This window comes from Mobula birostris, chromosome 17 (assembly GCF_030028105.1).
Source record: "Mobula birostris isolate sMobBir1 chromosome 17, sMobBir1.hap1, whole genome shotgun sequence".
In the NCBI taxonomy this organism is placed as follows: Eukaryota; Metazoa; Chordata; class Chondrichthyes; order Myliobatiformes; family Myliobatidae; genus Mobula; species Mobula birostris.
The window spans coordinates 18,416,635-18,433,748 of NC_092386.1; the positions used below are offsets into that span (position 1 = coordinate 18,416,635).

General features: G+C 42.6%; 1 protein-coding gene across 1 annotated transcript in view; it reads right to left on the reverse strand.

Moving 5' to 3' along the window:
- LOC140211535 (CMP-N-acetylneuraminate-poly-alpha-2,8-sialyltransferase-like) overlaps positions 1–17,114 on the reverse strand; it is an 84,727-nt gene that overhangs the window by 36,078 nt on the left and 31,535 nt on the right. Inside the window, exon 4 of the mRNA XM_072281324.1 lies at positions 3,147–3,440. Within this exon, the coding sequence (XP_072137425.1) occupies positions 3,147–3,440 (294 nt within the window). The remainder of the gene's footprint in view (positions 1–3,146; positions 3,441–17,114) is intronic.

Consider the following 17,114-nt stretch of genomic DNA (forward strand, 5'->3'; position numbering starts at 1 on the left):
CTGGAGGACCACAGCCAGTTAGGCAGCATCTCGAGAGGGAAATGGGCAGTTGATGTTTCAGGCCAAGATCCTTTATCAGGACTGGAAAGGAAAAGAGCAGAAACCAGAATAAAAAGGTGGGGGAGGGAAGGAGCACAAACTGGATGGTGATAAGTGAATCTAGGTAAGTTGGGAAGGTAGATAATGGGGCAGGGGGGTGCGGGTTGGAATTGGGAATGATGTGAGAAGCTGGGAGGTTGAAGAAGAATCAAAGAGCTGAAGAAGGAAAAGACGGGAGGATGATAGATCATGGAGTAAAGGAAACTTGGGAAATCAGAGGAAGGAAGATGTAGGTGATGGGCAGGTCATGAGGGTGGGGGCGAACAAAGAGAAAGGGTAAGCTCCAGATTTTCTGCATTTGCAGTCTCTTGTATCAAGATTTTGCTTTGTGTTCTATTGAAGACTTGGACTTCAAGAGAGAAATTCTCCTTATGGTTGGAGCAGTTAAGACATTGTATAAAAGGCTGAAGGTGGCAACATTTGTAAGTTAATCACCCCATCCCCAGAACGCCAATGCAATTTCCTCAGGTTCCCTGGCAAAATGCCCTCTACCCAGCTCTCTACAGCTTCTTCATCAATGAACTACCTGCCACTGTAAGGTCAGAAGTGGGGATGTTCACTAATGATCGCCCAGTGTTCAAACCTAGTCACAATTCCTTAGAAAATGCATGAAGCAAGACCTGGACAACATTCAGTAAACAACAAGTAACATCCACACCACAAATATGTACATTGATAATAAACTTATTTTTCCAAATTTGAATGAAAAATAGAGATTTCCAGCTGTTTTCATACCAAATAAAATCAATCTGAATATGCTCAAGAACTCGATCTGTAGTGTCAGAACAAGTGCTGACTACAGCAATATACAGTATACAATGATAATAAAATGGCATTCACAAAAACTAAATATTTTCACTAATTGATTATGGAACACAGCATAGAAACAGACTCTTTGGCCCAACTTGTCCACGCTAAGCTATTATTTTCCCGAGTCCCATTGATCTACACCCGATTCATAGCCCTACATACACCTCCCAACCGTGTACCGATCAAAAATTCTCTTAAATGCTAAAACCAAACTATCCACCACTTCTGCTGGTAACTCCCTCACCCTCAGAATGAAGAAGTTCCCCCTCATGTTCCCCTTAATCAATTCACCTTTCACCTATGACATCTAGTTCTAGTCTCACTCAACCTGTGGAAAAACCCTCTTGGATTCACTCGATCTTCACCTCTCTTAATTTTGTACAACTTTATTAAATCTCTACTCATTCTCCTTCTCTCCAGGGAGTGAAGTCCTAACCTATTCAATCTTTCCTTATAACTCAGGTCTTCGGGTCCTGGCAACATCCTTGTAAATTTTCTCCGTACTCTTTCAATCTTATTGATATCTTTCCTGTAGTAAGATTATATAAGTAAATATGTGTTTCACACTGACATCGTGGTGGATGCCCATGCATTAGCCTCTCCATGTGAAACAAAGTCATGCACAGGCATTCTCTATTAAGGGAATAACCCTCAAGAGAACATCACGCTCAACTCAAATGATCGCACTGCTACTGCTAGTGGGGAAATTACAGTAGGTAACATTTTATTGCAACCGATTAATTCCACATTTATAAAAACTGCAGATGCATCCTCACAAATAATGAGTTAAAAGAGTAGGTATATTCTGCTGACTAACCGCATTATCCCTAAAGGAATATATTTTCACTCTTAATGGATTCACTGTTGTTACCCATTAAGTGTTTTATTGTTTTACAAGAAGCCAGTGTGTTTAAGTTTTTGTTCTCAGATTTTATTAACTTCCAAAGCAGTGGTATAAAAACAGTGATGTAAATGATGAAAACGTATTCCTGCTCGGCAGTTTCATGAAGTAAAACGTGTTGATGAGGAAGTAGGAGAAAAGTTAGTCCATCTGCAGTATTTTCTTTCAACACACTTAAGGAAATCAGGGGAAATACACCTGCTCATTCAGTTGAAAGAGTGTGAAACTGACCTTTTAAATATCGGATTTAAAAAAAACACTGCTGAGTCTACAAAATAATATGAGAAACAGAGAGACTTATCTCACCTAAATGCCTATGATTTTTTTATGAGCCATAGAGCAAAATGTTCCAAGACCATTTGTCACTGAATATACCAACAAATTTTTGATCTTCAGCTGCAATATGTGAGCCTCACTCACCGGGTGGGGTTCATGAAATTAACTCCAAAGTACAAAATGTAACCTGTTATTTGTGTCTTGACTAATTATCCTCCATACAGCAGTCTGATTCATATGCTATTTAAAATCAGATGATGTGTATGGCTTATAAAACATTTTTAAGTCTCAACAATTATTTACAGATATAGGTCCATTACTTGCCAATATATCTTCATGGAAGCCGACTGTCAGCAGACAAAATGGATGGCAGAGGGGTGAACGGCTATTAACTTTTTAGTAGTAATCTTACACTTCTACTGTCTTGGAATTCAATTGATAAATGATTTTATGGCTGTGAAAGATTTCGAGTGCAGAAAGTTTAAATTATGTTATCAATCATGAGCCCTTTGTGAACTCCTGTTGCACACAGAGTAGATTAATTTTTGCACACTGCTCAAAATAATGAGAGTTTACAATTAGATCTCCACTATTCTCACTGATTTTTAGAAGTCTCATTTTGGTAGGAAGCTTTCAGATCCAAACACCCTAGAATGGTCACAGGGGAGTGATATACAAAGTCAGACAAGCCATATACACATTAATTAATCCCATTGCACATTAATCCAAATGTATTTGATTATAATACAAGAGATTCTGCAGATGCTGGAAATCTTGAGAAACACACACTAAATGCTGGAGGAACTCAGCAGGTCAGGCAATGTCTATGCAGGGGAGTAAACAGTCAACATTTCGGGCCAAGACCCTAATTCATTTACATTAAAGTAGAAAGGAATTTTAGAAAGTACTAGCATTTTTTTTAACTGAGTTTTTTTGTGAGATCATATCAACAGGAGTTTAAGATTTCAAGATCAAATCATAGAGTCTTGATCAATGGCCATCTGTTTTAAGGTTTGAAGATTTACCGTTAAGCTGGGATAAGATATAGAGAGATACGTACCCTCTGACAGCATGTATAAGTCGTAGGGATGGATAGGCTGTCTGTATGCTCAATCTCTTCTTCAGAATCAGCTGATTTACACACTCGACATGCTTTTCCCCTCCTTTAACCATGAACGCTGGGATCCAGAGAACACTGTCATTCAATAATGCCAGCCTGTTGACAAATTTCTCTCTGTCTGTCTCACTCTGAAGACTTCCAAATGCTCTCTGCACAACTGATGGATTCATTGTGACAAAATCAGATTTGAGTCCAACATCATCAGCGTACTCCAACAGGGGCGCAAGATTACACCTACAACAAACAAAATAATTGGTTTTCTTGGTGATTGAATTTCATTCCCAAGTAATATCAGTAGAACTGATAAATAAGTTACACATAAGGAAAGGATGAAAAATTTCTCAAACAACCAATGTTATTTCATATGTGCTCTATTGTATGCTGTGTCATTATCAGTAACCTATCAAAGCCATCTCTGCATATAAAACTTTGCCACTTTCCTGTAATTTAGTCTGGCCATTGGATATGTCTAGTTGCTTGCATAAAGGAAACAGAACCCAAAACAATAGGTCTTAGCCCCTTGAATTTTGTAATGGGATTTTCAAAGCATTTCACAATAAAGGAAAGCTGCCTTGGAACAGAGATAGAAGTGTTCCCGACTTTCCCGACTCATTCTCACAATCCACTTGTCAGCTGCCACTCATTTGGCGAGGTGATCAGAAGAAGCAAGTCATAGAGACCTGGAGGCGTGGAGGCGTGCAGCCATACAGCATAGAAATAGGCCATTTGGCCCAACTGGTCCTTGCCAGCCAAGATGCCCACCTACGCTAGTTCCATTTCCCCATGCCCTGTCCCATATCCCACTGCAGTTCTACGTTCTTGTGCCGACATTCTCACTGCTTAGTGAAAATCTGGAGTAACAAACACAAAATGCTGGAGGAGCTCAGCGAATCAGGCAGCGTCTATGGAGGGGAATAAGCAGTCTACACTTTTGGCCAAGATTCTTCATCAGTGAAAATCAGGAGATCTTTTCCCTCACCGGCAGATAGATTGCGACAGCAACAAGAAAGTTCTGATAACAGCTTTATCTCACTTTTCAGGGACCCAAACCAACAGCTGACTGGATGATATCTAGTGCTAGTTAAGGTAGAGGCAGAAGAATTCAAGTTGATAGTGGATGGAAGACAAGGATGGACTGAACTTGTTAAAACCAATGATGGAGGTTGTACCAACTGATATAGATGTAGCTTATCAATGGTCCAGGGTTGAAAATAGACTGTCTTGACATTACAGTTACTGTGTAAATCAGAAGCTTGTCTTGAAATCCAATAAGATACCAATGTTATGAATATTCTTGCTCAGACTCAAACAGGAAGAGTGGCATAGCTCACAGCAGAGACCAGAGATAGTGGTTTCACTTTTCCCACAACTTAGCAGTATAATTTTTGACTCTTGCAGATAAAAGTTTGCCGATCATTCCGTGAAGTTTGCATTATTATCATGGTTGTATCAATGTCTACATGATAACTCATCTTCCCTGGTAAAGGCATTATAGACTAATGATTCTCTTCAGGAGCACTAAATTAGTGTGAGATTATCAGCCACTGCTTGCACACCCTTTTGTATATTTGGTATATTTCGTGCAGCTGAGTGAAACTTGCAATCAACATCCACACCCTTTTGCAGCATTGTGAATTATTTTTTCTCCTGAGATCTGAAATGTTCTACTTTGTGAAAAATATGGCTACAGATGTCTGGGGTGTCTGCAGAACGTAAACATCAAGATAGCAGCCATGGCTAGTGGACAGTCAACCCTCAAGCAAAGAGCTAACAAGGTCATAACCACAGAATCATACCAATGAGCTATGACACCTTCAACATAAGTATCCAATGTAATGTCATTTCAGGAAATAAGTTGTAAGTTCAAAAGAAGCAAGCAGGGCAGTCGAGACATTCTGTGCACCACAGTACCCGAGAAGATGTTAGAATGTGCATAATTAGACACTAGGCAAGGTGCAATAAAAAGAAGTTAGGTTTAAGTGGAGCAGCCATTGTGTGAGCGAGCAAGTGTTAAGAGTGGGGAGCTCAGGCTTTGGCTCAAAGAGACTTTGGTAAGGACAAGTGGAGACCGTAGGCACAGTAGCTTTTTATCATTTAACTTTTCTTTCTTTCTTATTGCACGGCTAGAGCAGTGGGGATACCAGCCAGAATGGTGAAATGCTCCTCTTGTTAGATGTGAGAAGGCAGGAAGACCTCCAGCGTCCTGGACGACTACACCTGCAAGTGCATCTCGTTACAGCTTCTTTGAGACTGTGTTAAGGAATAGAGCTGGAACTTGATGAACTCTGGATCATTTGTGAGGAATAGGCATTGACTGACAGCTCATACAGGAAGGTAGTTACACTCAAAGTGCAGGACACGGGTAAATGGGTGACCATCAGAAGCAGGAAAAGGGATAGGCTGCCAGTGCAGAGTACCCCTGTGGCTGTTCCCCTCAACAGGTTTGGATATTGTTGGGGAGGGCAAGGGGGATGAGCTGGCAGAGAAAATCAATGGCTGTCAATTCTCTAGCACTGAATCTGGCTCTGTGACTCCGAAGGGGAGGGAAAGGAGCGCAGTACTGATAGGGGATTCCATAACTAACAGAGCAGACAGGATGAGAAAGAGACACATGGATGGAATGTTGCCTTCCAGGTGCCAAGGTCTGGGATGTCTCAGACTGGGGGGAGAGTGAGCAGAGGAAACTGTGGTGCACATTGGTACCAATGATGTAACATCACAGAGTCAATGAAAAACCACACACTGATGGACCAACAACCCATGTGCAAATGGTAACAAAATGTGCAAATACAAAAATAATCAAAATAATAGTACCTAAAAAAAACATTAAACATCGAGAATATGAGACGAAGAATCCTTGAATGTGAGCCCGTAGGTTATTAGGGCAGCTCAGAGTTAGAGTGAGTGAAATTGAGGGAAGTTATCCCTATTGGTTTAAGAGCCTGATGGTTGAGTGGTAATAACTGTTTCTGAACCTGGTGGTGTGGGTACTGAGGCTCCTGTACCATCTTCCTAATGGCAGCAACAAGATGGCCTGGTGGTGGGGGTCCCTGATAATGGATGCTTCTTTCCTGTAACAGTGCTCCATGCAGATGTGCTCAATGGTGGGGAGGGCTTTTCCCATGATGGACTGAGCCGTATCCACTACTTTTTATTGACATTATTGTAACTTCCAAGTAATTGTTATGTATTATACTATAATGCTGCTGCTAAACAATAAATTTCATAACATAATTCATTGAATTTGTTGCAAAAGCACAGATTTCAGTGATAATAAACCTAATTCTACTCACTCTAATTCAGTTAGTGTCAATGAACTAATAGCAGCACCATCACCTTGCAATTCATCACAACCATAACCTTGCGGTTAAGAATTCCTTTCAGTCCCTCATCAACAAACTGGGTACCTGAACCATGTTTACTGAAAGTGCAAAAGCCAGGAAGAGCATTGGACATATCTGAAATGAGCGAAGACACAACACTCAACAGCAGAAACAATCACATGCTGCAGAAAGCATTAAGCATTCCTTCGATTAATATGAATCGGGTCAGAGCTCGGCAACCTAGCCGCTCATGAGTGACTGAGGAAGTTTGGTGATACGTGCTTAGAAAAATGAGGAGATTGGAACCTCGAAGATTTGGAGAGAGACGAATGCAAGAGGCTGTCTATTCTACCTGGATAGTTCACAGCTGGGGAGCCAGAGTCTCAGACAAAAGGACAGTGATTTAGAAGTGAAGAAAAGGGATAGAAGTGCTTATTCCAAGGATTACAAATCTTCCTAATTCTCCATAGAAGACTGTTGTTCATGGGAATTGAGACCCAGGATCAGTAGTAGTTAGCAGAACACTATTGTAGCAGTAGCAATCACCGGTTAGGGTTCAGTTCCCAGTGCTGCCAATAAGGAGTGAGTATGACTTCCCTGTGACTGCAGGAGCTTCCTGCTGGTGCCCCTGCTTCCTCCCACATTCCAAAGACATATGGTGATGGTTAGTGAATTGCAGGCATGCTCCTTTGGTGCTGGAAGCACGGCAACACTTGTGGTCTGTCCAGCACATCCCTCACTGATTTGATTTGATGCATACGACACATTTCACTGTATATTTCAATGTACATGTGACAAATAAAGCTAATCTTTAAATCACTGGATCTTATTGAATGGTGGAGCAAGCTCAAAATGGCCATATGACCCAGTCCGACAATAGGTTGGTATGTTCACATTCTTAAGGAGCATTAAATAGGAAGTGAAGTCAGTGAAGGTCAGAGGAAAATTCTACCCTGGCTTACGTGAAAATGGGTAAAGCTGGAGACCAGTCACAATGCTGTCATTGCAAAGTTCTCAAGGTTCGAAGTACATTTACTATCGAAGTATATATATGTCACCATATACTGTACAACCCTGAGAGTCATTTTCTTGAAGGAATTCACAGAAGAACAAAGAAATACAATAGAATAAATGAAAATCTACACACAAAGACTGACAAACACCCAATGTACAAAAGAAGACAAACTGGAAATACGAAAAAAAAGTAAATAAATAATACTGAGAACATGACGCAGGTTCCTGATGAATAATGCACCCTGGTCCAATACACTTCACCTCTCTTCCAGATGAAACAGAGTGCCCATTCATTATCAGAGAAAACAAATGCAAATTGGGTGCCCTGTACGGTAATTACCTCTGTTCAGTCTGCAAAGGCGACCCAGTGGTTTTGTTTTCCTCCCACTTCATCCTCTCTCACATGACTCAAACAAAACCTAAAGCAGCAACATCTCATCTTCGAGCTGAGTACTGTACCGCCCTCAAGGCTCAGCAGTGAATTCAATCATTTCAGATAACCATGTCTGCAGCAGAACTGGCCAATTCTGAGGATGGGTCATCAAGCTCAGATGCTGTCTGACCTGCTGGGCATCTCCTATACTTTCTTTTATTTCAGATTGTTAACAGCAGAAGTCTACATCTCGCTGCTGCAACACTGAGTGTATGCCTCCTCTCTACCCAGGCGGATCAACTCTGATGAACACAACTTCACAACCCTTTCCCTTTCTCATCTGCGACCATCACTAATTGCATCAGTAGGTCTGTTCTGGTCTACATCCTCTTACAGATATTCCCCTTGTCTTTCCACGCCACACCCTCACCCTTCACCAAGACTTTAAATAGGCCTGGCCTCTAACATTTCATAATTCACAAAATTACGGAAATGTTGACTCTATTTCTAGCATTTTCTGGTATTACCACTTCAATAAATAGTCAAAAAATAGGGCTCTTTAAAAAAAAGGAAGCATTCTGTGGTTGCATGTTGCAAGGCCCAAGCAGCATCCAGGCTGGAGCTGACAAGTGTTGAACACCTGCAAGGTGCCAAGCAAGAACCCTCTCCAACATGAAGAAGCAAAAGATTGGCTTTATTTCTCACATGGACATCAAAACATACAGTGAAATGGGTTGTTTGCGTCAACAGCCGACACAATCTGAAGAGGTGCTGGGGGCAGCCACAACTGTCGCCAGGCTCCTAGCACAAACATAGCACGCCCACAACTCACTAATCCTAACATGTACATCTTTGAAATGTGGGAGAAAACTAGAGCACCCAGAGGAAACCCCAGCAGTTAACAATGAGAATGTACAAACTCCTTACAGACAGCAGTGGGAATTGAACCACAATAACTAATCACTGGCACTATAAAGCATAATTCTAACCACTATGCTACCGTGCACCCCTTCTCTATAATCAATAACAATTCCACGACTAAGCTCTAACCCCCTTCTGCTCCACTGTAGAAGCCGTGCTAAAGCTACTGCTGGAGAGCTGGAGACATATGAGACTGCAGATGCTGGAATCTGGAGCAATGAACAATCTGTGGGAGGAACTTCATTCTTTTCTCCAATAGGTACTTCTCTACCTACTGAGCTGCTCTAGCAGATTGCTACGGTTCCCCTGGCAGATTGGAGGCAGGTCCCATTCTGAAGTAAGTTACTCATTTTACTACACAGCACACGTTAGAACTAGAATTAGATTTAATATCATTGGCATATACCATAAAATTTGTTGAATTGCGGCAGCACTACATTGCAATACATCACAATAAATGCTGTAAATTCTGTTAAGTATAGTAATCATGGATGGGTTCATTGTCCATTCAGAAATCTGCTGTCCCCATTCAATCCCCGCTGCTGACTGTAAGGAGTTTATATGTTGTGCCTATGATTGCGTTCACTTCCTCCAGGTCTTCCCTTTTCCTCCCACATTCCAAAGATGTACAAGTAGGTTGGAAGTGGCATGGGCATGCTATGTTGGTACCAGAAGCATGGCAACTGATGATAATGTGGTAAATTGGATCAGCAAGTTTGCTGATGACACTAAGATTGGAGGCGTCGTGGACAGCGAGGAAGATTTTCAAAGCTTGCAGAGGGATCTGGACCAACTGGAAAACGGGCCGGGAAATGGCAGATGGAATTTAATGCAGACAAGTGTGAGGTGTTGCATTTTGGAAGGACAAATCAAGGTAGGACATACACAGTAAATGGTAGGGCACTGAGGAGTGCAGAGGAACAAAGGGATCTGGGAGTTCAGGTACAGTCGGCCCTCCTTATCCGCGAGTTCCGCATGCGCGAATTCAACCAACCGCGAATCAAGAAAACCTGGAAGTATTCTTCCAGCACTTATTGTTCGAACATGTACAGACTTTTTTTCCTTGTCATTATTCCCTAAACAATGCAGTATAACAACTATTTTACATAGCATTTACATTGTATTAGGTATAATAAGTAATCTAGAGATGATTTAAAGTATATGAGAGGATGTGCGTAGGTTATCGTGGATCAGGATCGAAAAAAAAAATGTAAGTTCTCTTACTAAGTAAGTCGGAACAGGTACATCCAGTATTACTTAGCATCAGTTAGTCGAACGTTTGTCTTAGTATATAGTGTATATATTTTACCTTTCTATGCATATAAAACACTTAAGAAATGTATGTTTCAGCGCCAGGCTTGGGAACTGAAATTCCCGAGCTTGATCCAGTGACAGACCGCTCCTGAGCATGCTGTCCTTCCCTGCCAGGTTGATGCAGAGGATCAAAAACCCAAAACCCAATAATTAAACCACTGTGTTGCTTAGTAATAATTGTAGCTTTCATCAGGGCAAGGCCTTTCTCACTTCATCCTTTAAAATTGTTCCAATCATTGACCGACTGTAACCTAACACTTTTCCAATGACCGATGGCGTTTCACCTCTTTCCGATCGCTTTATTATTTCCACCTCGTTTTAAATCGTGATCGTGATTATTTTCGTGAACAGAAACACTGCGGATTCAGAGCTCTGCCACCGGGTCCTAATATCCACCGCACTGAGACAGGTTAAATAAGGTCCGGGGTTCCACTGGGTCCTAAGGTCCACCGCATTCAGACAGGTTGAATAAGGGCCTTGAGCATCCGCATTTTTTTGTATCCGCGAGGGGTCCCGGAACCGATCCCTCGTAGATAAGGAGGGCCGACTGTACATAATTCCCTGAAAGTGGCGTTACAGGTAGACAGGGTTGTAAAGAAAGCTTTTGGCATCCTGGCATTCATAAATCAAAGTATTGAGTATAGGAGTTGGGATGTTATGGTGAGGCTGTATAAGACATTGTTGAGGCCAAGTTTGGGAGTATTGTGTGCAGTTCTGGTTAAGTAACTATAGGAAGGATATCAGTAAGATTGAAAGAGTGCAGAGAAGATTTACTAGGATGTTGCCGGATCTTCAGGAGTTGAGTTACAGGGAAAGATTGAACAGGTTAGGACTTTATTCCTTGGAGCGTAGAAGAATGAGGGGAGATTTGACAGAGGTTTACAAAATTATGAGGGGTACAGACAGAGTAAATGTGAATAGGCTCTTTCCACTTAGATTAGGAGAGATAAATACGAGAGGACATGGCTTTAGGGTGAAAGGGGAAAGGTTTAGGGGGAACTTCTTCACTCAGACAGTGGTGGGAGTATGGAACAAGCTGCCATCTGACGTGGTAAATGCGGGCTTATTCTTAAGTTTTAAGAATAAATTGGATAGATACATGGATGGGAGAGGTCTGGAGGGTTATGGACTGGCGGAACGAAGTTTTGGCACAGACTATAAGGGCCGAATGGCCTGTTTTCTGTGCAGTAGTGTTCTGTGGTTCTATGGTTCTAACTCTTGAAGGCTGCACCATAGCACATCCTGACTGTGTTGTCCGGTAACTCAACCAACATATTTCACTCTGTTTCAATGTACATGGGCGTATGAAACTAATCTTTAACTTCCTTTAAGAACTGATATGCAATACACTCTGATCTTGAGTCCTATCTAAGTCACGCACACCGCTCTGACTTACGTATGCAACCCTATTACTTTGTTGTGGTCAAACCAAAATCCTGAAACTGAGAAGACATTAATGTGCAAACACGACACAGACTGCACAAAGGCCCACAACCATTCTCACAGAAATCTAAAGGTGAGCCTTAAATCACATCGTGCCTATCTATTAAGCAAAAAGGCCCATTTCAGAATCAGAATCAGGTTTATTATCACAGATATCTGTTGTGAAATTTTTTGTTTTGTGGCAGCGGTACAGTGCATGACATAAAAGTTACTGTCACTTTTCAAAAATAAATAAATATATAGTAACCAAACAACCAAAGCCCAATCTGCTGCTAACGGCCAGGTCCTGGGAGATGAGGGTCGATGTGGGAAGGAGGTTGCAGTTCCCAGGTGTGATGCACACAACCCTACGCCCGGACATTGTACTGTGGTCAACCGAAGACAAGAAAGTAATTCTGGCTGACCTGACTGTGTTGTGAGAGGAGGGATGGGAAGAGGCCCACAAGAGAAAGGCCTTGAAGTACCAGCCCTTAGTGCAGGAGTGTAAAGACAAGGGATGGCAGCCATGGTTGTTCCCTGTGGAGATCGGCTGCAGAAGTTTCCCAGCCAAATCAGCATGGCGGTTGTTGTCCGATCTGGGCCTGGATGAAAGGAGCAAAAAACAAGCAGCTCGTAGGATGGGGGAAGAGGCAGAACGAGCCTCTTGTTGGAGTTGGAGTAGGCGAGAGGAGGGAAGCTGGAAGCCAGGAGCAGATGGGCAGTGATTTGGCCACCACTGCCGGCCCACCAACTGGAGGGTGTCGTGGTTAAGGGTCGAAACACTCGGTGAAGGTTGGGAACCACCTGATGACTTCTCTCCTGGCTGAAGGCTATGGTTACCTTATAAGGTAACTGGAGAATGCACCCTAACAGGTATATGTAACGAGCAAACAGAGGAATAACCAGGCAGAGTTCATGGATTCATACATTCAGAAGTCTGATAGTGGAGGTTGTTCCTAAAACATTTAAGTGTGGGTCTTCAGGCTCCTATGCCTCCTCCCCGATGGTAGTAACGCAAAGAGGGCATGTCTTGGATGGGGAGAGCCTTTAATGATAGATGCCACCTTCTTGAGGTACTGCCCTTTGAAAATGGCCCCGATGGCACAGAGGTCTATGTCCATAATGGAACAGCATCAGAGATTGCAAAACTATGTACCAAAGTGACAGACTGAGTCTGGCATTGAATCAGCCCAAAACAGGCCAGGATCTGTATGGTACAGCAAAGTTAAGGATGAATAAGATGCAATAATCACTGATCTTCAGATTTCCACACGACATAAAAGAAGGCCATTCTGCCCATTAAGTCTATGTTGGTTGACAGACCAATCCCATTCCACTACTAATTTTCTCTGACCCCTATTCTCCCCACATTCCATTCAACTCCCCACACCAATATTGATCCTACTAGTTATCTACAGTACATACCACAGGCAATTTAGTGTAGTTAATTAACACGCCTTTGGGAAGTTGATGGAAACTGGAACACTTGAGGAAAGTCACACGGTCACGGGTAAAACATGCAAGCTCCACGCAGATGGCACCAAACTACAAGACTGGATGCAGATCACTAGCACTGTGAAGAAGCAACTCATTACTTCCACCAGTGTGTCACACAGTTTTTTTTTTCAGTTACCGATTAAAGCTACCCTACATCATGTTTCCAATGTTTACGAACCAAAGGTTCTGCTTTAATCTTACTTCTGTATATTTTCAAGTGCAAACTGCTCCTGGAGTTTCACGTACAGTTAAAATTGAGAACCATGTCAGTTTGTAAGCAGATATAATAGTACAGGACTCTCTCCAAGCACCAGTAAGCATGTGTACTTAACCTCCTGCTCTATTCACTTCATTCTTATGATTTTGCAGCTAAGCACAATTCTAATGCAGTATTTAAGTTTGCAGATGACCCCACTGTTGTTGACCAAATCAAAAGCGGTGACAAATCTGCATATAGGAGGGAGATTGGTTGAGTGTTGACACAGCAACCACCTCTCACTCAATGGCAGCAAAACCAAAGAGCTAGCTATTGTCTACGGGAGGAAGAAACTGGAGATCCATCAGCCAGTACTCATTACAGCAGGGGTTCCCAACCTGAGCTCCACAGATTCTTTGCTTAATGGTATTCGTCCATGGCATAAAAAAAAAGTTGGGAACTCCTGATTTAGAGGAATGGAGGTTGAGAGGGTCAGCTCTTTGGTTTTAAACTCCTTAACACCAACATATCAGAGGTTCTGTCCTTCGACCAGCATGTAAGTGCCATCACAAAGAAGGCGTTGCAGCACCTCTACTTTCTTAAACACAAAATAATCTGCAGATGCTGGGGTCAAAGCAACACTCACAACACACTGGAGGAACTCAGCAGGTCGGGCAGCATCCGTGGAAAAGGTCGGTCGACGTTTCGGGCCGCAACCCTTCGTCAGGACTGTAGGGGGAAGGGGCAGAGGCCCTATAAAGAAGGTGGGGGGAGGGTGGGAAGGAGAAGGCTGGTAGGTTCCAGGTGAAAAACCAGTAAGGGGAAAGATAAAGGGGTGGGGGAGGGGAGGTAGGGAGATGATAGGCAGGAAAGGTGAAGAAAGAATAGGGGAAAACACAATGGGTACCTACCACCTCCCTCTTGGTTCCGCCTCCTTTTACTACCCATTGTGTTTGCCCCTATTCTTTCTTCACCTTTCCGGCCTATCACCTCCCTGCCTCCCCTCCCCCACCCCTTTATCTTTCCCCTTACCGGTTTTTCACCTGGAACCTACCAGCCTTCTCCTTCCCACCCTCCCCCCACCTTCTTTATAGGGCCTCTGCCCCTTCCCCCTACAGTCCTGACGAAGGGTTCCGGCCCGAAACGTCGACCGACCTTTTCCACGGATGCTGCCCGACCTGCTGAGTTCCTCCAGCGTGTTGTGAGTGTTACCTCTACTTTCTTAGAGGTTCGCGTAGATTTGGCATGGTACCAAAAACTTTGACTGCCTCTACAGATGCACAGTGGAGAGTACCCTACCCGGTTACATCATGACCTGGTATGGGGACACCAATGTCCAGGAATGGGAAGAAAGCAGTGGATACATCTCAGTTCATTACAGGGGAGGCTCTGCCCACCATTTGGTACATTTACATGGAGTACTGCCACAAGAAAGCAGTATCCATCACCAAAGACATCTGACATCCAAGTCATGCCCTCTTCTCACCACTCCAAATGGGCAGAAGCCTTAGGCCCCACACAACCAGATTCAGGAATAGAATTTAGCCGACGACCATCAGGCTCCTGAACTGACAAGAAGATCTTCACTCGCCACTACTCTAAACTGGAGTCTATGATCTACAAATTCATTTTCAAGGACTCTTTATAAAACATGCTCTTAGTATTATTTTTATTTATAATTTGTCTTCTTTTGCACAATGGTCTTAATCAGTCTTTGTTCATGTACAGCTTTTCATAAATTCCTACTGTGCAGTATTTCTTTTTTCCCTGTAAAGGCCCGGAAGAAAATCAACCTAAATGCAATACATTTACTTCGAACTTTGTGCGCAAAACAATGAACTGCAATGAATGAATGGTCAGGTGAGGTAAGCTTTTAAAACATCCAAAGTTTAAATCACAATTATTTTCAAAGGTACAGGAATGTCTGCAGATCAACTTTTCAGTGAAATCCATAAATACTGGTCACTTCACTAACACATTTTTGAGATTAGAGAGAAATGCCCGCTGGCAGGATGGGCTGAGGATTCAGCCCTGTTGCGGTACAACTTTATCTCCTACGCACATTTTCTTTCAGTGTGACTTTCAAATGGAACAATTAAGCATGACAACATCCTAAGCATATTCCACTATTCTGCTCATTGATGAACTCTGCTTACACTTCTCTTCAACGATACTTCTAATTAAAATCAAGTCTCATGAACAATTTAACTCTGTCTGTATATTCTTTATTTTCAGGTAATGCTATCTTACCTCCTTCAGTTTACCCACAACTGTATGATAAAATGATACTAACAAAATGGCTTCTATGTATACTTCAGAACATCACAGGATATATAATAACTATGAGGAGATACAAGACTAACAGAACTTGTAGCCTTCCACTTATTGTTCTACCCATGAGAGAGGGAGCAGTTAGATGTTTACTGTCTCGATGAAAAGAAGTGGGTTCAGGAGTTCATGAAATGAGGCATTAGGTAAATTAATCAGAATTTCTTCATTGCCCATGAATGACCAGTCAAATTGTTCAGCAGTCTAATCTAGCATTGCCAACTCTCACATGTGATTTTTATTGCGTAATATACTGTGTGTAGTCAATTTTGAACCCAATGGCATCTCTTTCCACTCCTGCATAATTCCATTCTGCCCTCCAAGAACAAAGGCATGAAAGATTATGAGGAAATGGCAGGAGAATGAGTTTGAGAGGGAAAAAAGTCAGCCATAATCAAATGGTGAAGCAGACTCAATGGGCCGAATGACCTAATTCTGCTCCTAGTGCATGTCTTGTGATCTAAACTATCCTCAGCACCTTCCGATTTCTCATTTACCAGTCGCCCATTAGTGAAGTCATCGAGAGACACAGATCAATGACAGACAATTCTACCGCCTCCTCACTACTCCTGTCCCTCGTGGCTTTTGTATTATTAGACTGTCTACCTGATGTTCAGGACCAGATAAGCAGAAAGTTCTGCTTCAGTAAGTGAGCAAATGGGAGGCGGAGCAGACTCGATGCACCGAATGACTGACTTCTGCTCCTATGTCTTATGATCCTGTAGTCTGAAATATTGCAAATCTCACACCGCAGCCACCAGTCTCTATTGCAAACTGCAGCCATATAGTTGCATTATTTCTAATGCACCTCATTCCAACTCAAATACGTTGCTGGATTCAGTCTCTGCCACAGTTCATCAGCTGCTGAAAATCCAATCCTCATTCTTACCATCCCTACATTTGATGATTCCTACATTCTCCTGAGTAGTTTTCCTTCTTTCCATCCTCCATAAACTCAAGCTTATCCGAACTCTGTCACCCATGTACTAACTCAGAGCATTCAATTCTCCCTGGTGTTTACTAACCTCTGGCAAAGCATGCCTTAATTTTAATAGCTAGCTCTTCAATCTCTTCCAGCCCAACAGCACAGTTCAAAGTACATTTATTAACAAAGTATGCATACATTATACAACCTTGAGATTCGTCTCCTCACAGACAGCCACAAAACAGAGAAACCCAACGGAACCCATAAAAAAAGACCAACAAACACCCAATGTGCAGAAGAATAAAAACAAATCACGCAAACAATAAAAGTAAGCAAATAGCAGTCAGAACAAAAGTGAATCCACAGTCTCAGCCTCAGTTCCGTGCAGAGCCCAGGAAACGTCATGGAGCCCAGAGCAGGCCACAGCCTCAGCCTCAGTTCCATGTGGAGCCCAGTAAACGAGTAAACGTCATGGAGCACAGAGCAGGCCACAGCCTCAGCCTCAGTTCCATGTGGAGCCCAGTAAATGTCATGGAGCGCGGAGCAGGCCACAGCCTCAGCCTCAGTTCAATGCGGAGCCGAGTAAACATCATGG